General features: G+C 42.3%; 1 protein-coding gene across 1 annotated transcript in view; it reads right to left on the bottom strand.

Moving 5' to 3' along the window:
• The window catches only part of LOC130255915 (vitellogenin-2-like), a 22,296-nt gene extending 2,898 nt beyond the window's left edge, over positions 1-19,398 (bottom strand). The window contains exons 1-30 of the mRNA XM_056496980.1: positions 19,356-19,398; positions 18,985-19,005; positions 18,652-18,803; positions 16,742-16,993; positions 16,441-16,602; positions 16,204-16,352; positions 15,651-15,801; positions 15,390-15,547; positions 15,153-15,318; positions 14,536-14,661; positions 13,309-13,527; positions 12,696-12,913; positions 12,482-12,579; positions 11,940-12,064; positions 11,224-11,325; positions 10,514-10,633; positions 10,226-10,415; positions 9,795-9,888; positions 8,830-9,015; positions 8,483-8,627; positions 7,477-7,705; positions 7,218-7,393; positions 6,665-6,961; positions 6,330-6,377; positions 6,089-6,175; positions 4,581-4,793; positions 4,346-4,488; positions 2,917-3,055; positions 2,089-2,221; positions 670-856 (exon numbers count right to left, since the gene is read on the bottom strand). Of these exons, the coding sequence (XP_056352955.1) occupies positions 670-856; positions 2,089-2,221; positions 2,917-3,055; positions 4,346-4,488; positions 4,581-4,793; positions 6,089-6,175; positions 6,330-6,377; positions 6,665-6,961; positions 7,218-7,393; positions 7,477-7,705; positions 8,483-8,627; positions 8,830-9,015; positions 9,795-9,888; positions 10,226-10,415; positions 10,514-10,633; positions 11,224-11,325; positions 11,940-12,064; positions 12,482-12,579; positions 12,696-12,913; positions 13,309-13,527; positions 14,536-14,661; positions 15,153-15,318; positions 15,390-15,547; positions 15,651-15,801; positions 16,204-16,352; positions 16,441-16,602; positions 16,742-16,993; positions 18,652-18,803; positions 18,985-19,005; positions 19,356-19,395 (4,526 nt within the window). The 5' untranslated portion in view covers positions 19,396-19,398. The remainder of the gene's footprint in view (positions 1-669; positions 857-2,088; positions 2,222-2,916; positions 3,056-4,345; positions 4,489-4,580; positions 4,794-6,088; positions 6,176-6,329; positions 6,378-6,664; positions 6,962-7,217; positions 7,394-7,476; positions 7,706-8,482; positions 8,628-8,829; positions 9,016-9,794; positions 9,889-10,225; positions 10,416-10,513; positions 10,634-11,223; positions 11,326-11,939; positions 12,065-12,481; positions 12,580-12,695; positions 12,914-13,308; positions 13,528-14,535; positions 14,662-15,152; positions 15,319-15,389; positions 15,548-15,650; positions 15,802-16,203; positions 16,353-16,440; positions 16,603-16,741; positions 16,994-18,651; positions 18,804-18,984; positions 19,006-19,355) is intronic.

Here is a 19,398-nt window from a genome sequence, read left to right as displayed (position 1 = left end):
ACAGTTAGGCACAGATTTGTCAGAAATAAATAATTACTTGTAATGAAACCTTACAGATCAAAGTCTATTTATGTGCTTTGAAGAACACTCACGACAATGATTTTAGTATGCATAATCCCATACAATTTAGGGGTGATTGCTCCAGGCTGAAACAAAGTGTATCTTAAATTAATTTCAAATAAATTAGAATATTATGTACCAAGAGATATCCTAAGAGGCTGCCTCTAATCTGGGATAAGCAATGCCCTTTTTAGCTATGTCCACTTCTCAACAACCCTGCTGTAATGAGTGTGGGTTCTAATTTGTTCTAATTATTAGCTTAGCATAGAAGGCCAGACTGATGATTACAATAGCTCTTGCTGGATTTATAGTTTATGTGTCTGCCTAATCACTAAGTACTGAAATGAGATGGTTAAATTCTAACAAATTAATGAAGAATTTGGGGCATTAAAGACTTGAGGTTACTGTGAATATACCTCAGATATATTTCAGATGAACTTTTAAAAGACAAAGTCCCAAACCCCAGTGACACTCCTAGATATCTTTCCATTGACATCAGTACTTTTTGCATGAGTCTGATGCTAGTGCCAGTCTGCCCTACAAATCTGATTTTCATTTATAGCATCTTCAGCTTGGCATCTATTTTTTGTTAAGTTTTCAATTACTTACTGGCTGGCAAGTCTGACATTTATTGCTGTAAGGTCAGCAGTCTCTTCAAGTCTTTTCACCATCACCAAGAATTTAAGCTCTGGACTACAGTCCTGCATCAGGACATGGTAGCAATTTGCAGGCATTGAATAGTTAAATTCAACACCATTGAAGGTTGTGATCTTATTTTTGAAAACTGTACAATGACCTGAAAGAAAAAAAAAAACAAAACAGTAAAAAGTAAGCATTTTATGATTTATATGAAACAGCTATTTTATTTTAGTTTTGCAATTAAAAGAAAAAAAATCTTCTGGTTCTGCATGTTCCAATGTAGAAGTTAATTCATTCTCTCAGATGAAATTTTAAATTTGTAGTAATTCAAAAGTAAAACTTTGCCAGTCCCCAGGCAGCAGGACAGCACCCCCATGATTCAGTCATTGTGTGAGATGAATTCTACTCACAGCTGGTGCTGGTGCATCTTGGTTTGTGGCATTTTGGCTTTTCTAACCTTGTTGTTGTCAAAAGAATTTCACAAAGGTTGATAACAATTCAGATGTCATTAACACTAGAGAAGTTTCACTGAAATGCTGATACCTTTATTTAGTCATAACCAGGACTAGAAATAGTTAGAAACTGGGAATGAAAAAATACCACACTACACTTTTCTCTTTTTCACTGTAATGGAGTTTTGTTGGAAATCCTACCAGCTCTGATTAGAAATTATTTTGCAACAATTGTGATTAATACAGATTAGTTTTGGTGTTTACCAAAGAAATACCACAGAACCATAGAATGGTTCAGGTTAGAAAGAACCTTAAAGATCATCTAATTCCAATCCCCCTGCTGTGGACAGGGACCTTATAAATATGCATGGTATGATATTATCCCACTGATTCCAAGCAAAATGTGACTTCTTATTGCAGGATTACTTAAAGCTTTTAATTTTAAAACTTACCCTAAGTAAGTATAATGTGATTAGCTCTTAATACAGCATTAATCAAACAATAATCCCTTCAAACTCAAAGTGGAGGATTTGAAATTAATGAGTATACTTTTGGAGCTGTTTCAGCTTCAACATAACAGTGCTAATTAAGCAGAGCACCCCAAATCAGAGGTCACTTAGAAGTTCCTCTCACAAATTTTGTATTGTATTTTCTTCACAAACAATTTTTGCAGTGAAGCTGAAATGGATGCCTTTGGGAATGGATGAATTTGGAAGCACTATTTGGCATGAAACTGAATGTTTCATCTTCCTTGTATGGCTCCATTTCTTTACATCCTGTGGTCTCACAGATATTCATAGAGATGCTTTGTTTCTATCTGATGTCCAACTGATTTTTAAGCAAATAAATAAGTTAAAACATTTTCCTCAAAAGTGTAAATCATGTTTACAAAATTTACAATGTCAGTCAATGTCTGTGCAGATAGTTACTTGCTGACCTTTAAGACTTTCAAGGACTGAAAGTGTTGCTTGGGAAAAGATCTTCCAGTCAGAGGATGGAAATGTGATCATTGTACCCGGATGTGAAGGGACTGGCAGGGGGAGACTGACGGCCGTGTCATAGATTGTGAGCTGAAATTCAGGAAACAAACATGAATGGAAATGCAAAATACAGTGTAGAGATAAGGTAGCATTTTCCTCTAATGTTCCAAGAGAACTGTGCTGACTGAAATCTAAATTAACATCTGGATTTTGATCAGAGTGAAAAAGAAATCAAGTCCTCTGTCTACAGCATGAAACAGTTCCACAGTGTGACACATCTACAACCTATGGAATAGCAGTGCTATAGATGAATTTGGATAGTCACCAATTTGCAGCTTTTTGGGTAGCTGTATATCACGTTTGTTCTCAGGCTGAACAGTGTGCTTACCTGAGGTGCACATCCTCTTTCTGCCTATACATCAAGTGCTGCTGTTTGGCTGTCTCAACAGCCTGGTTTTACTGTCTTTTCCAGAACACAGCAAAACCTGAAGATTTTAGGAGGAGTGACCTTTCTAATAAGTTGTTTATTAACGTGCTATTAGTCATAACCTGTTTCTTACTTCATGTGCTTGCATGCTGCATGAGAAAGACAAATATGTTGTAAGATATTTTCAAAGTAAAACCAAATGCATGAATAGAATATCTTGTGAAGGCAGCTTCCTTATAGGTTTTTTTTGTTTGGTTGTTTTTGCAGGTTTTTTTAATACCAGCAGATTAAAGAGTGATTAATCATCCATTTCCTAGTTATTGACTGCTTCAGGATAAGAGATGGTGAAAATTGTTACCTCTGGCATCTTAAAGACAACATCACAGGTTCTTGGGGATGTCAAAGCCATAACCAAGGTTGCCTGGTGAGAGGGACCAGGCTGTTGCCTTTGGGAGAACCCAAGCACATAGGCAGCTCCTGGAAGAAATGAGTAAACCCTGAAAAAAAAGGAAGTAAATTATTAAAATTAACTGTCTTTGAAAAAAAAAAAAAAAAAAAGGTTATTATTTGTTCACACTAAAATACCCCCATAAAGCAATATGCATCCTGTGTTAGCATCAGGGCATGTTTTGCATCAGGGTTTGGTGATACATGATGTTGTATATGAAAGGAGGGGTAGGCAAATACATTTTTTAATTGGTGTAAAAGGTCTCAGGAGGCTGGATGGGAGAGTGATATGAGAAGAAAAGGGTGGCAAATTTGTTTTAAACACATTCAAACTTCAAAATAGATGTCAATTACATAAGTCCCCAACTAACATGCTAAAAGTGTTAAATTAATATTTCACATTAATGTGTCCTGCAGTGGTAACTTTAGGCAAGGATCCTTTGACCATTAAGACTGTCAATAAGCTGATGGAGGGATCTCTATGAATGAGTTTCCAAAGAAGCTTGGGGCTCAAATAGAGAAATACAGAAAATATTCCTTTGTAAAAAGGCATAGTCTCAGAGCAGAAAAAAAAGGTAAGTTCTGTGGCTTTGTTCCAGGATAGTCAATTGGATGGTTTTATCTCCTCTAATAAGAGCAGATATCAGCTTTGGGTAATTCAATCTAATGTAAAGAGTTACCCTCTTCAGCAGACTTCTAATCAAATCACCTGTATGCCTTTAAAGTGTAAACTTGTGTTGTATGTGTATTTAGTTAACTGAGTTGCTGTACATGTCTGTATTTTAGTAGCACTATGCCAAAAAAATAGACTCCAATGTGGTCTATATGTTATTGCAGGCAAACATGAAGGGATACAGTGAATGAATGCGACAGATATTTCATGAAAAAGGAGACACGTGAACTGAATCCAGAATGCAGAGTTTTCTTACATTAAATATCATATAACATTTGTTATTTAAGCCTTATAGGAAGTGTTTCTATCACCTGCTTTAGAAGCCAGAGGCAAGTGCCTGTATTAGGAAATTAGGTGAGAGACTGACTTCTTCAGAAAACCAAGATGAGGCTTCTGGTCTGAACCTCCATGAATCAGAAAGGATGACAAGACCAATCTCCTAATTCAGGCACTTTAAATTACAAGTCTGTAATAGATTAGGTGAATCCCATCATCCTGAGTGGTTTTCTTGCAAGTATGCTTTGAGGGAATATAAAATATGTGTAATCTGATTTTATAACATCCTACTGATTAAGGGGAAATTTTTGAGCTTGGAAATTGCGGAACTGAACCTGCAATTATTTGGAGCATTGCCATATATTTATCAAAAACTAGAATGAAATCTCACCATCTTGCAGTTGTTCGGATTATTGAAGGCACTTTTAGCCATTCCAGCTTCATCTGCATAGCTGGATAAACAGCAAATTGCCCTGTTGCAATCTGAGTAGCAATCTGGTAGTCCTGGCAATCTTTACCCCACTTAAGAGAGCCCTAGTAGAAGGAAATAAATAATTTTTTGCATAAAACATAGTGAGATCATTATGTTTCATTTATATTTGAGCTGATTGATGTTTTAAACTTACTGATACTTTTCGGTAATTTATTACTGAAGCATCAGCACAGAGTTTCCATCTGCTGGGTCCTGTGATGCTTGAACCAAACATCTGCATTCTCCACCTCTTGGGTTGTGTATCAGTGTACAGGACAAGCTGCAATCCTGTTTGCTGCTTGTTTCTGTGGATGGCACGAAGAACTGCAGCCAGTACTGGTGGCTTGCTGTCTCCCAAGAATTTAGGCTTCAGTGAGTAGAGAGGAAATACAGACCAAAGACACAAGCAAGGTATTAGAACTATGATAGTAAAACCACTGGCATGACCTATGTGAGTAAAACTATGTTGGGATTTTTTTTTTGTAAAGTAATTTCAGTGCAACAAAAAGAAGAATGGATGAAGAACCAATACTACCAACTCAGCACTGCTCTCTTACCAAACTGCAGTTGAACTGATAGTCTTTTTTATAAACTAACTCGACCATCTGTTTAAAACCATAATTTATATTATAGGGGGGTCTGTTCAGGGCAGTCCAAAGTGTGGTACTTGCTTGAGGAGAAGCACATGGCCCTGTTCAAGGTTGGATCCCTGTGCCCAGCAGCACCTGCCTGACTGAGTGTCCTTCCTGAGCTGTGGGCAGAGTCCCCACCTGGCCAGGGGACAGCTGCAGGTGGAATTTACTGTGGGGCAGCCAGGTCTGAGTGACAAAGACACACAAAAGGATTGGGCAAGACAGAGCTGGCAAGGGCTTAGTGGGAAATGGGGAAAGAGCAAGGCTGTGGCTGAGAAAGAGTTCAGGGAAGTAGTAACATGGTGAAAAGATGGACAAGGGAGGTGAATTTAAGCTGCATGGAAATGATGGGGGAGAAGGTCGAGCTGGTTGCCTTCTTTCCACAAGCTACTTGCACTAGCAGCTGGGAGCTGCTGCTGCAGAAGGGATGCCTCAGCAAATTATTTTGCAGGCATGTAGGTAATTTCCTGAAATGTGAGAAAGTTGAAATCTGCTCCAGATTCCCTCACTTCTAATAGAGGGACCAGGTGCCATTAACTATGTACCCTGCAGACACCTGGACTGCTCTCAGAGTAGGAGCCTTGCTGCAAACTCAAGGTTTTTTTCAAATTGAGAACCTGTTGCAGTTCTGCTAACATGAGCAGAAGGATTCTGCAGTGTGGACCAATGAACAAAAGAGTGGGAGAGTCAACTCTTAATGCTTTACAGAAAGATACAAAATGAAAATATCCCTGAACCAGTTTCTGATCCAGCAGATTTTTATAATGATTTATTTACTGAGCAAGACAAATTTCAATATATTCAGCAGTACATTACAGTTTCATTTAAAAGTGTAGCCTGTATTAAATGGATATTAAATTACATTCAGTGACTATCCAGTGTGCTCACCTTCATAAAATAAGAAACAGTTCAATTTCTTTCTATATACCTAATATGCTAAATCACTGTACTTTTCCTACTCTGTTATAAATATACAACAACTGAAAATTAAAAGTAAATGTTTGGATTTCTTGCAGATTAAGACATTCACCTGAGACATTGCTCTAGAGACATCTTCATCACTAGATGAGGAAGAGGAAGAGCTGATGCTGATGTTCAGGATTTCCCCTCCTGTGTCCTGCAAAAACAGAGATTCACCTTGAAACAGGTGCCTGGAAATTGTTGCAGAATTAATTTATTGTATTTTTACTCTCAGAGAGTCAGGATCTAATTGCAGCAAAGACAGCAAGAGTAGTTGTACACCCTGCTCCCAGTACATGCAGTAAATGTACCTGTTCATCCAATGGCTTAAACAAAAGCTGGTAAACAGGTGGGTTTGCCTGTGAAAATAGATAGTATGTAAGAAGACCCAAGAGAAAATAAGGAACTAACTTTTCCTAAATGCATTAATAATTTCAGTTCTGAGTATGAAAAAAAAAGGCAAAACAAAATTAAATTTTTAAAAACATTTTACAGTGAAAATTCTGAAATGCCAAAATTCTGATCTGAAATGTTCCAGAGAGCTGGGGTTCCTCTTTCTTTGGTCCATGCTCTATGAGCACAATTTTCTGATGTTCAAAAGCAATCACTATAAGAAATATAAAAAGGTCCATCCAGAGTGAATTACCTGTTGGTTGGAATATTCACTGTCCCCACTGCAGTGCCTGTCCCCAGAGTGCTCTGCCTGGCTGCTGCTGCATGCTTTGCTGCTGGCAGAGCTCCCACTGCTGCTCCTGCTGCCACGCTCCTTCCCAGATTGCCTTATTTCATCCTTCCTGTGACGATCTCCAGGCTCTGTGCCATCAGCAGAGGAAGAGGATGAGCTGGAGAGGAGGGATGAGCTGGGCTCTGCCCAGAGGCCGGTATCTGCAGGCTGGTACTCTCGGTTAATCCGTTTTGTGCGGCGCCGTGTTTTGTTTGCAGCCTTCAAAAACAGTTGAAAACATTAGGAATTTTCACTTGTTCTGTAACGTTTCCCTGGCTGTCAGATGAGATGCTCACCACAAGCTTCCAAGGAAATAGAACTTCCTGTCCCCACACACTGCAGAAGCTGTTTCAGAACTCACTCAGGCCATTTCTCCCAGCCCAGTTCCCTGCTTTCCCATGCCAGTTTTCTGCAGTGGAAACCCTTGGCTTCATTATAGGAAATATTTCTCTCTCTGATGTTTAAAGTCTCTTACCATGAACACATTGTCAATGCCTAGAATCTTCTTTAGTTTAGCTCGAATTTTCTCATATGGAGATGTCTCTTCCTCTTCCTTTGACCCTGAGCTTGACACCTCAATTATTTTTGAAGCTGCTTTGGGTCCTGCTTGAACCTCCAGCTGTATTTTGTCAATATCAGCATCTGTAGGAACTAAAGGCAAAAGTGTTCCAAGGTTGTGCTGCTTGAGTTTTATTTACTGTGATTGACAGAAAAACTTGTTATTGTGAATGTACCTGGCTTTAAAATTATTTTGGCTTCAAATTCTCCAAATAATTTGTGCAGGTAGGTATTTCTTAAGAAAGCAGAATTTTGTGATTTAAGGCTGAGACAAGTAGAACATCCCAAACTTTCAAATTTTTTACAGAACCTGCGTGCATAAAATCTTCTTCCTGCACTGTTGTGATGTACCTCTTCTGGGTCTTGCTGGTATCCTTTGGATATCACATTAGGTATGCTGCTTTGCTGCATGAAACAAAAATATGGCAGATAAAGTCATTTTCCATAAAAAAAAATAAAATTGTCCCAGCTCTTAATATAATTCCTCCAGTTAATGTAGAGAACTATGACAGTCATGCTTAAAGAAGGGATCAATGCTTAGAATTAGAGATCCAGGCACTGAAAGCAGTGGGGTTTCCTGCAAAATGCTCTGTGGAAGAGGACAGCTCTCCTGCCCACCCTTTCTCAGGCAGTGCTTCACAAACACACATCCCAATGAGAACCTGCAGGGCTCTTTGGGGGGGCAGAACCTCTGCATCCATTTCAGGCTTCTCTCCCTCCTGCTGCCGGCCAGCGTGGCCTTCCCACGCCAACCTCAGAAGCTGCAGAGCACACAGAAGGATGTGCTTCTGCAATTCACTCAGGATTATCTCAGGATTTGGGAAGAAAAATATATATTGTGCCCAAGAACCATATTTTTCACATTATTCTGATTCAGAAAAAAATGGGATATTGTAAAAAGTGTGTGAATTTCAGACACCCTCCAATGACTGTAAAGAAATCAGAAGACATGCTGCCAAAGCAGCCCTGCCTGCATGCAATGAAGAAAGTCAGTGGACTGTGAAGGATCATGTGATGAACCCATTGGGTTTTAGGCTGAGTTTGGTAAATATCCTGTTGAATTTCACCATTCCTGTGTTTGTGATCTGGTCAGCCAGCTCCCATGTCAGGGGTGCCCAGCCCTTTTGAAAAGCTCTCTATTCTCTGCCTGCCTGCAGTACAGGTGGCAAGAGGCTTCCTTACCTTCCAGCTACCAGGTTTTGAAGATCCTTCTGTTGACTGCAATAGTTGGTCAGAGATATTTGGTATTTCTGCTTTGGGGACAATCTGGGATTTCTTTTCAAAATCTACTTCTTCCATGTTCCTTGAAACAGCATAAACTTCACTCCTGTGGAGGTGATAAATGGCACACAAGTAACACCTTCTGATTTCACTCTACCCATCTTTGCTGGTGTAAAAAACACAGTACTAAGCTTTATGTGGCTGCCAAGGTATGGCAGATCTTAACAAGTAGTATACTTGTGGTTTTATAACAGGGAACTCACAATCAGTATCACAGAGCAAGCAACATGAAAAGAGCTCTTCTGTACCTCACAGCTGCAAGTTCAACCTCTTGCTGGCAGGGAAGGGTTTCAATCTTCAAATTTTTCTCTTTCATATTTATCCTGGCATCAAATTTCATTGTAGTGTTGGCACTGAACTCTGCATGGAATTCAAAACCACTCTGAAAGTACTGAGTATTAATCCCCATCATTGCAATCATATGAAAATATGCTCTGAAAGAGTGGAAATAAAACCAGGCATAATTATATATTAATATGCAAAAATTTAACTTTGAAATGCAAAATTACATTTTCACGCTGTTCTTTTTATTGTAAGACCCACTATTGATGGATGAAGAGATTTATCACAACAGGATAAGAAAAAAGCTGAAATGCCACTGGAAAAGGTGATTTGTCTGAAAAACAAAGCTAACATGGACCTTCTGACTGCATTCTCACTGGTACATTACAAGCTAACTCCAGAATTTTGTAGCTTCAGATTCTATTTTTATTATCATCATCATCATCATCATCATCATCATCATCATCATCATCATCATCATCATCATCGTTGTTACCATTATCATTATTAATTCTATTGCTTTTGCAGATCTAGAAACATTTTCCTTTCCCTCCTGAAATCCTTCTGGCTTATGCCAGGTGATGCTGCAATTCTATGCTGAAATTGTGAAAAACTTGATACCTAAGATAACATATTTTCACGTCTTAGTATCATTAGTCATTGAACAGGTACAAATGTAAGCATTTTTAGCAATGACAGAACAGCACAGTATCCTGTGGGATGCCATGCACATTGCTAGATTTGCAGGGTTGTAAAGCATCAGGGGATTATGTTGCTTTCTCACAGCTTTTCTGCTCTAGACTAGCACATTTGTCCAAAATTTGGGACAAGTAAGATCCCTGTATAGCTACATGCCACCACATATCTATGTCAAATATAACTATAGCTGTAAATGCTTGTATGTGTATGTGAAATTATATGTAATTTTTACTTTGGCCTGATGTCAGCATGAATATCCATCTTGGTTTCCCAGAGCTGTGATGGTCTAAAATTGTCAGCTACCGCTGGTGATAGCTTTACATCCACTGAAAAAGACAGACAGAAGTTATATGAACAGAGGAACCATAAATTCTGGGGATAAATACTTTCAATAAGCATAGTAGTTAATGCAAGGGCAGTGCTTTTATATTTTGAAATATTTTACATAGTTATTTAAAGGTTGCTAATCCAAACCAGAGTTATACAAATATGTCTCAGGCAAAATATCCTAATTACTTCTCAGACCCTCTGGAGGCAGCTGGTCACTAATGCTTTGACATTGCTGGGGTATTTTTGAAGACGGCAGAAGGATTTGGTTTCAGCAGAGGGACTGGACCCAGAGCTACCGAGGGGCAGCTGGTGAGTGTGGCATCCCCAGCTCACCGTTGGCCGCAGCCTGTGCCACGGCGGCCGCGCCCAGCCCCAGCTCCAGCGGCAGCCCGGCCGTGGTGGGCACGATGTGCCGCGCCTCCGCCACCACCGCCGGCACGGCCCATCGGCCCGACAGGCCTCTCTGCACCTCTTCCACCACCTTCTTCACCACTGGCTGCCAGTCTGATGATCCAGTTAGACTCTGGAAACAGAGAAATAGATTGGGGAAGTAGGTAAGAGGAGACACGGAAGGGAAATTATTCAGTATTGCAGAGGAAAAGTCAACAGCCTTGTCAGTACCGTCATCATCTGTTGAATGGCATCTTTGTCAATGTCAACAAAGGCAATCTCTTGACCCAAAACTTTGATGTAAGCAGATATCAGGGGGTCTTCAGCTGGCAGTTCTTTCCAACCCAGAAGCTGTGGTGTTAAGGAGAGAAGGCGAGAAAGGGAAGAAGCAGAAAATGTTACTTAAAATGGAGCAATGTATTAGCAAATACATCTCAAGGATAACAGCCCGTGTGAGGGAGGAGAACTGTGGTTCCTTAGCCAAAAACCCAATAGATATATTACAGGTCTGAAACAATGTGGCCTTTCTTATATTGCATAGCTGATTTCAGAGAGAGTTTCCCATGTAAGGATGAGGTAAGGGCTTGGTAATTTCTGCTGCCCTAAGTAGTAGGTGACACCCAAGGACTCATGAAGGAAAACCTTGTTCAATTATCATTTTAAAAGAGAAGAGCAACCACTTAGTGTGTTCTAACATACACTTTAAAACATTTTGGCTCGCAGCAACATCCTCATCTTTTGTACTATACATTAAGAGCTGACACATGTTGAGTGAAAAAGTGGCATCTGTTGAGAGAGTAAGTACAATGTAAGTACAGCTTCCCATGACTGAACAGGATGATGGGCTCCTTTCTTCCAGAAACATCAAAGGGATGGCTCAGTGGGTGGGTGATGCAACCCTGGTGCTGTTGCAGGCAGGTCAGAAGGGTGCCCAGACATACCGATTTACCCAGCTCCTTCAGGGTCTTGTACGTGTCATACTCAGCAAAGGGAATGTTCTGCTTCCTCATCAGCTTGCTCAGGCTTTGTGACCGGAAAGCCACCTGCAGGAAAGAGGCAGCATCACAGCCCAGGGACAGGAGAGCTCAGGAAAGCTCTTGTGCCTGCATTAACTCACTGAGGCCACACGAAATACTTGTTCCATGAAGCCATTGCATTATAGGGACATGTCTACCTGGCTGATGACTGCAGGCTATGGATGCAGATGCTGAGGACGTGCTGAGCCAGCCAGCCTTAAATTAGTCAGCAGGGATAATTTTAGGGTAGTGCAGAACTCAGCCCAGGCTGCAAAGCTTGCCCAAGAAGCTGTGTAAATTCCTGCATGCTGTTATATGGAGCTTTGTGCTGCCCTGGCTGTACTGCTGGCTGAAATTTAATTTCCCTGTACTTATGCAAAACACCCTGGATCCCACACAACTTTAGGTGGGCAGATGGATGTTCTGCTGCCTAAGCTTTCCTCTGCTCCTAGACTCACATGCCTATACTGGATGTATTCATTGATGAATGTATGTGTCAAGAAGCCCAAATAAAAGAAGAAGCCTAAGTACAATCATAATCATTATCTAAATTTTCCCTTCCACATCCGCCCTCAGAGCCAGAAACGGAGTCAAACACTACATCACAGTCCAAAAGCTGGCTGCCTTAATGCAATACTCACCTCAATAATATCCGTTGCAGTGTTTGCATAATATCCTCTTACTTTTGTGATTATATCAGATGGAAACATGGTGCTGGGACTGTTCATTAGATAGACTCTCCAAATGGCACCAGCCTGATACTGAGCTGTCACAGAAATAAAAAGCAGCAGAAATTAGGGTGTCCAAGGAGTCTGGTGCACATTAGCCACCTCAGGTACATGCTGTAGTAGATCACAAGGGTTCTGTCAGGATTCAGTCTCACAGGTCCTAAAGTTAGCAACCTCAAGAGGAGTACTTTATGCTAGGGCAGAGTCAACACGACCCCAGGGACTGAAGAAGGAGGCCTAAATCCATGTGCAAGCATCACCTTCCCCAGCAGACACCAGAGATTTGTGGAAGAGTCTCAGGGAAGTTTGCATGTTAGGAGGTTCTTCTGCTTCTTCTATTTCAAGAGTGCACTAAACTCACAGTTCACGATTGGATTTTGGATGAAAATCACAGGACACAGCAGCAGCATTTGGCTACCTAAGCTGAGGAAGAGCACAGGGCAGGCAGTACTCACAGGAGTAGTCACTGATCTGAATGACCTTGCTGTAGCGATAGCTCAGCCTGTCAAGTCTGGGGCCCAGAAGTTTAATGGCAATGTTGCAAGCAGCAGATCTGAGTAATAGAATTAAAACCATATGAAGAGAGTCAACTGCGACCAAATTCTTAGAAAAATGCAAGAAAAAAAAATCTCAATTTTCTACTAAAAATGTACTTCTTCCTCTACTTACAGTTTATAGAGCTGTGGGATCTTGCCTGCTGCCAAAGCCTTCATGTGTGAATATGCAAAACTGGCTACTTGCAGGCTGGGCTCTGTCAGCAGCGAGCTGGCCAGGGCTGCTACTGTTGGAAGAGCAGGCTTGGTTTCAAAGAGAACAACACAAGCCACCATTCGGACATTTGGAGCAAGTGTGCTGTCCAGAAAGACCTGCAGAGTGATCTCCCTCACCTACAGGAGGAAAATAGAACCTCTGAGCAGCCCATAACTTCCCAGTGAGCAGTGTTCCCAGAATAGTGCTCTGCAGTGGATGAGAACAGAACCCTAAACAAGAGATGTGGGCATGGGACCTGCACCATGGAAAAAGGAAGATATTGCTGGGTGCACAGTGAACAGGGCTGGGAGAAACAGCCACTAGGCTGTGTTACAGTGACTAAAGCAAACTCTTTGCCAGGATATCAGCAAGGATGGGATGATGTCAGGAGTTTGCAGCATGGGCAAGAGGAAGACCTGAAAAGCCTGTCCAGAGTTGCTAAGATTACCTGATGGTTTTGTTATTCCTGAATCACTAAGCAAACCCAATCCATACCCTTTAAGACATTTGTTTAAATAATAATTTCAGTTACTTTTGCAGGGTCTTTTCTTGCAATTTTCCTTAAGGCCAACACAGCATCAACATGAATTCTGTTTGGTAATGAAGCTGCAGCTGAGGAAAATGTTGGCAAAAACTTCAGGATGCGTTTGATACTGGCTGGCTCTCCTGCATTGCCCATGGCTTTCAGGGCCAAGGACATGTCTTTGGCATCACCTTTGCTGGTGGCTTCAGTAGCAAGATCGTGGAGTGGCTGAAAATGGAGCAGACACTGTTAATCTTACCAGGTAATGCTCTTGTAATAATGCATAAAAATGTGCATTGCCATAGCAAGCAAAACAATTACTGCTGCAAGTCCCTGCACTGTACTGTTCAGATTTTCCTCCCAGGAAAAGTGTCACCATCATTATCAGGATGCTAAACATGGACCATACAAATAAACTTGGTTTTCTCCTCTCACTCTGTTGTAATTGATTTTGAATTGTGCCTGAGCCCAGGTGCAGGAGACAATCCCAGGTGGGTGCCTGCACCAAAGGATCTGTTGCAAATTCAAAGGCAGTACTGAGCTGATGCCAATTCAGTCATTCCCAGGGCCACCTCTGCCAGCACTGCCAAATTGCACTTGCATATTTTTCACTTCCTACGATAATTTCAAGTTTACTTGAACACTTTTGCTGTTCTGAGAAGCAGAATTCCCATTCTGATGACTTGGCTTTATTTCACTTTTTTGGGAAGATTTAAACACATGTCAAACACCAGCAAGGCCAAGTGCTGTGATCCTGCTGAGCAAGGAGCTGGAGCTGCACAGTCCTGGGACAATGTCCTGAATATTTCTGACAGTGAAATGCAATTGTGTAGCAGGGCTTCCTTGGAAGGCCTAACCTATGATATACCTAGAGCTTTGCTTATATTCACACTTTACTGCCTTTTTAATACATCTTTTAAATATACTCTACCTAATGTAAAAGTAGAATCATAGAGTCATAATTATTTTGCTTTAATCCAAGTTTTGTCATAACTCAGTTTCAGGCTGGTTAAAGGATCCATTATCCCCATGGGCTTCTAGTACTACATTTAAAATTCTGAACTGTTACAACCTGATCTTTCAAAGGCATCAGCTCAGTGTTCCATTCTGTCTTTCCATTGCTGAGTAAAGCATGCAAATAGTGAGGTACCTAATTGCCAGCATTGTGAGAGCTAAATTAAAGGCACTTTTAAAATTTTTTTCATCTTTTATGAACAAGAAATGAGAGTCACATACCTGAAGAAGTTCATTTGGACAGAGTAAGGCCTGAGCACAGTATTTATTCACCATGCTACCATATCCTAGGTAAACAATTATCCTATGCATCAGTACTTTCTGGATTTGGGGACAGGTCAGAAAAGTCTGTAGAAGGAAGAAGCATCATTTTTTATTGTTTCTAGAAATTAGAACTGTATTTACCAATAAATGCATTTGAGAAATAGATAAAATTGATTTCTGATTGCTGTTTCTAAATAATTTCAGGAATTAAACAAAAGGCTAGACATTCAGCTACAAGACAATTAAGTAGATTTGCCCCAGTTACGCTGTATACTCTTTAGAAACTGATTATATATTTTTTTCTAGAGTTTGTCTTTTTTCTTCTTAACTTCTGATTTGGCAAAAAGAATCAACAGCAGTTTTCTTACAGTTTGTGGGGTTTAGTATAAACCATAATTATAAACTTTTGGCAACAAGTATTCGGGAACATTTTCTGAAGCATTTCCCGTCTTTGTTAATACCTCTCATTGTACAAATTAGGATGGAAATATGTTTTATCTTTCACTTCTAATCCTATGAATTCACCTTTAAAAGGGAGTGAGGGGCAAAGAGAAGGAAGAATAATCTGTACTCACTGAGGCAATTTCCAGGGTTTTTTTGTTTGGTGTAACAAAATGGAAGGCGAGAGGGAGAGTCGCTGCTGCCTCCCAGATGTTCAGCTTCTCGTCATGGATTTTTTGCTTCAGGAACCTGAACGTGTCAGTAGCTCCAGCAGCACAGATGGTACTGAGGAACCAGGGCCTGCCAGGAAAGGAGAACTCATTATCCTCATTGCCCTCTGATCAGAAACCCTGGCTGAAGGCCACAGTTACCTGTAGGGGGGTTCATTGACAAACTGCAGCCACAAAGACTCAATTTGGTCGAGGGTTGCTACACGAAAAAGCTGGACCATTTGTAAGAACTTGGCTGAAGCTTCTTTGGTGGCTCCTTTCTCGTTATTCTGAACTAATTGTCGCAGCGTCTCTGTTAACTGTGGGAGAAACAGACTGTTGGAAGGAGCCATGTCTAAAGGAATTGTGACGACCTGTTAGCCTTAAAAATAGTGAAAGTGTGTGAAAGTAAGCCTCTAGTACCTGTAAATCTGGATTTCTAATCCTTGTTAGGGGAATTGGCATCTGGAGTAGCTCTCCTGAGAAATGGTAACGAAGACTCCCCTGTTTTTGCAGTGGAGATGTTGGTGCACTGATAGGAGGCCTTTTAATGCCGACCAAAGACAGCTCTTGTCTTCAAGGGAAAGAGGAAATGCATCAGTAGGCAGAAAGCACACTCTATGCATGGAGGACTCGTGCAGCATTGGAACAGATGAGGGGACCCAGCAGGACTGCTAGTGGAGCGGGCACTTCTCTGTTCATCCTTTGCTCAGGGTTATCTAGAAAAGCCATATGACTGCAAAGTCCTTTGTGAGAGTTTGCTAAAGTCTCTGAGATGTTTTTGGTGGCCTAAACAGCAGGTCACAGGCCACTCAAAACATCCTGGGCTGGCATGCCAAGGGCTGTATGGTGTTTTGGCCCTTGGCAGCCACAGGCCAGGTGCTTCTTGTTATCTCACAAATCAACAGTGAATATATAAACAGTTTTAGGCACCTCCTCCTGGCTGTGACAATGTAAGGACATGCACAGTGCCTACCTTGCCTCCATGACTGCTGCCCCGTTGGGCTCATTGAAAGGAGAGATCTGGTACACCTGGTCTGACACAGCAGAGGTCAGCGATGCCCCGCTCTCGTCATACTTCATCTTGTAAGTGAATGTCACTGTGCCCTTGATGTTCCTGGCTTTCTAGAAGTGCAAAGAGACCTGCTCAGAAACAGGAGTGGCTGAGAAGCCAAGCCCCAGAGCGCCAGTGCTCACACCCAGCAGGGCGTACCAGGGGACAGGTGGGGCAGGGCCGGAGGTGTGCCATTCCCAGGTTCTTCACTGCTTTGTCCTGGCAGTCCGTCAGGTCTCTGCTTTTGGAAACGGTGGCACGGTTATTCTTGGCGTCGTCCTGGATAACATATCTGGTCTGGCAGATGCCTTCAATCCCAGCCTGCAAGTATTGGTAAACACAGTGAATGTCCTGCTTGAAACATAATAAAAAGGTCAAAGAAAATGGTCTGGGAAATATAACTTACTCTTTAATGGTAAAATGGGAATAAAAGTAGAATCAGAATGGAAAAAAAACAAACCTCCTGTAGCTCATACACATTTTGTGACTTTTTGATGGTTATCTGCAGCATGTTCAGAATCCCTCTCACTAAGTTAGTGCACAGAATGGGACAGTCCTCAGGGGCAAAAATACTTCCAACCCTTCCTTCAGTGTATTCAAACTTAAAGGGCTGGCTGAGACATGCAGCAATGGTTTCTGAGAGCTTCGAAGATGGAATGAAGGAGTCAATGGGCCAGAAGCCATTTTGTTCCTCCAGCTTTGGTGATCGAATCTGTGAACATAAACAGGAAAACAATCATACTGTTCACCATCAGTTTGAAATACTGCTATAATACAGAAACTGGACCCTTTTTATCCATGGCAAGACAAAAGTTACTTGTCCAACATTGCAGGAATCAAAGTCCCACTCCGACTCCTGTGCTCAGCCTAGGAAGCATCCTTGAAAATGCAAACTTCTGTGAAGGATTTGTGTCAGAAAAATAAGATTATGTGAGCAGAATTCAGAAGTTCAGCAAGTCTGATGAAGCTTATAGGGCAAGTGAAACGCCAGCTACCAACAATCAGTACAGACAGGATACTGACTCCCTTCCCACAGATGACAAGTGAGATCTCCCCTCAGCCTGCAGGGCAGCCAAGCCATTGCTGCCCAAGCTGCCTGCCTGAACACACAGGGACTGTTCTGGCTGCTGCTCCAGGTCCAGCACGTCCCCAGGCACCAAAGCCATGGCACAGCTGGTGGGGGAGCAGAGCTGGACGCAGCAGCTCCCACCTTTGGAAGTGCTGACACCCTCTGAGCTGCTCTGGCTGTGAAGCCTGTGCACCAGTCCTTGGCTGCTGCCTAGTGGGAAGTGTGTGCTGCATGCACAGACCTGTAGTCCCCTTCTTACACACACCTCCCACTCTCGTGCATAAAAGTACATGTTCCTGCGTAGAGGGAAAAGGTGTGGGCTCAGTGCTCTCTTTTATTTTAGCATTTTGGATTAATGCTGCAAGGGTGGCTTGCCTCTTGTCACATTTTCTCAGATTAAATCCTTCTCAAGACTCTTGTCTGCAGCTGCTAACGTTGTAGCAGCTCCAGCGAGGTTACACAGAGCCTGCAACTGCAGCAGTGTGTAAAGTTTGACAATAGATAGTCACTCTTTCACTAATATATGTGCAGGATTACAGACTGAGAAAACTCCTAGGGTGAGTGCTAAGGGCAACTCTTACAGCTTTTTCCCCACGTGCTGTCTTCTCAATCCCAGGTCTGTGGTCTTTCCTGCCATGCCAGTATTTTAAGCTGTTTGGTTTAATCTTTTTGATGAGTAACAATGCTTCCAGATCAAATATCATTAGGATAAACAGAGACATTACCATTAGTATTCCTCACATTTGAATTAATGCCTATGTGAAGAATATCAAAAGGGAGATAATGGAGACAATTGGGTCTTTCCCATGTGATGTCTGAATTCCAGTGCTGAGCTTTTTTAAACTATGGGCCAGGTTAAAAAACATTGATATTCATTCTAGAATGCTCGTGATCATACTCAAGCTTAGTGTTACCTTAATAAAACTCTGTTAAGGACATTTCTTTAAAGCAGCTGCCAGCCATACTTTGGTGTGGAGGTGATCCCAAGGTAGCTTTAGTCAAGGGGGCTCAGATACAGATGGCAGCAGAGCTGGAGCAGCTCCAGCTCCCTCCTGCCGAGCAGCAGGCTGTGAGTAAGCCTGTGGGTCCCTGCCAGTAACCCAAAGCACTCTGGATGCAGCTGCAGACCCTGCAGCAGAGCCCTTGGCCCTCCCCATCCTTGGTGTGCTCAGAGCTCAGTGCCCACGTCCAGGGAATCATCACTGGGGGTCACCCCAGCAGTGGGTAGGGCCCACAGCTTTTGTGTGAGCTCTAGTGCAGGGTGTGGTGGGTGGGTGGGTTCCTATGGCCGTGGTGGTTACCTGCAGAAGGTGGTCGCTGGGAGACACACGGCTGATCTCCACCTTGCTGGCCAGCCTCAGCCCGGCCGTGGCCAGGCTCCTGTCAGCCAGCCCATGCACAATGATGCTCTCATAGCTGTACAGGTAGGTCTTGCCCATGTGAAAAACAGGCTCTGTGAGGAAAAAATTTAACAGAAACACCTCCTTGGCTGTGACTGTTGTGATGTTATTTGAACCAGCCCAGCAAAGAAAGGTGAAGCTGCCACTGCCCAAAACCAGGTGCGAGCAGTGGGCAAGGCAAGGCTGTAAGGGAAGGCAGCAAGGGGGCTGCTGGCTGGCAGGGCAGCCACTTACCAAGGTCCTGCTTCTGGCCCTCTGTGGGGAAGGAAAAAGAAGTGTTCATGAAAAAAAACCTTTCTGTAGATCCTTTCATGTATTATTCATTAAGTCAGCGTGCTAATGGTTGGCAAAGCAGCAGCAATGGGGCTCACCCCACACCCCCAGGACACCAAGCCCATGCCAGCCCTGCTCACTAGCTGCTGCTGGTTTGGCTTTTCTCCTGCTACTGAGCTTAGCAAAGAAATCTAACAGTATACAGCTGAAGCTATAAAAGGGCTCCAGCACATGAAGCTGTAAATACCCCTGAAAAGCCCCAAGGAGATGCCATTTGCTCAGGCTCACTGTGGCTGTCACAGCTCGGCAGCGATGGTAAAGCCTCAACTTACCCACGAGGGCGAGCACCAGGGCCAGGATGAGTCCCTTCATGCT

The sequence above is a fragment of the Oenanthe melanoleuca genome, chromosome 8, assembly GCF_029582105.1.
Source record: "Oenanthe melanoleuca isolate GR-GAL-2019-014 chromosome 8, OMel1.0, whole genome shotgun sequence".
In the NCBI taxonomy this organism is placed as follows: domain Eukaryota; kingdom Metazoa; phylum Chordata; class Aves; order Passeriformes; family Muscicapidae; genus Oenanthe; species Oenanthe melanoleuca.
Note: the sequence above shows the minus strand (reverse complement) of the source record. Positions and strands in the feature narration are given on the sequence as shown.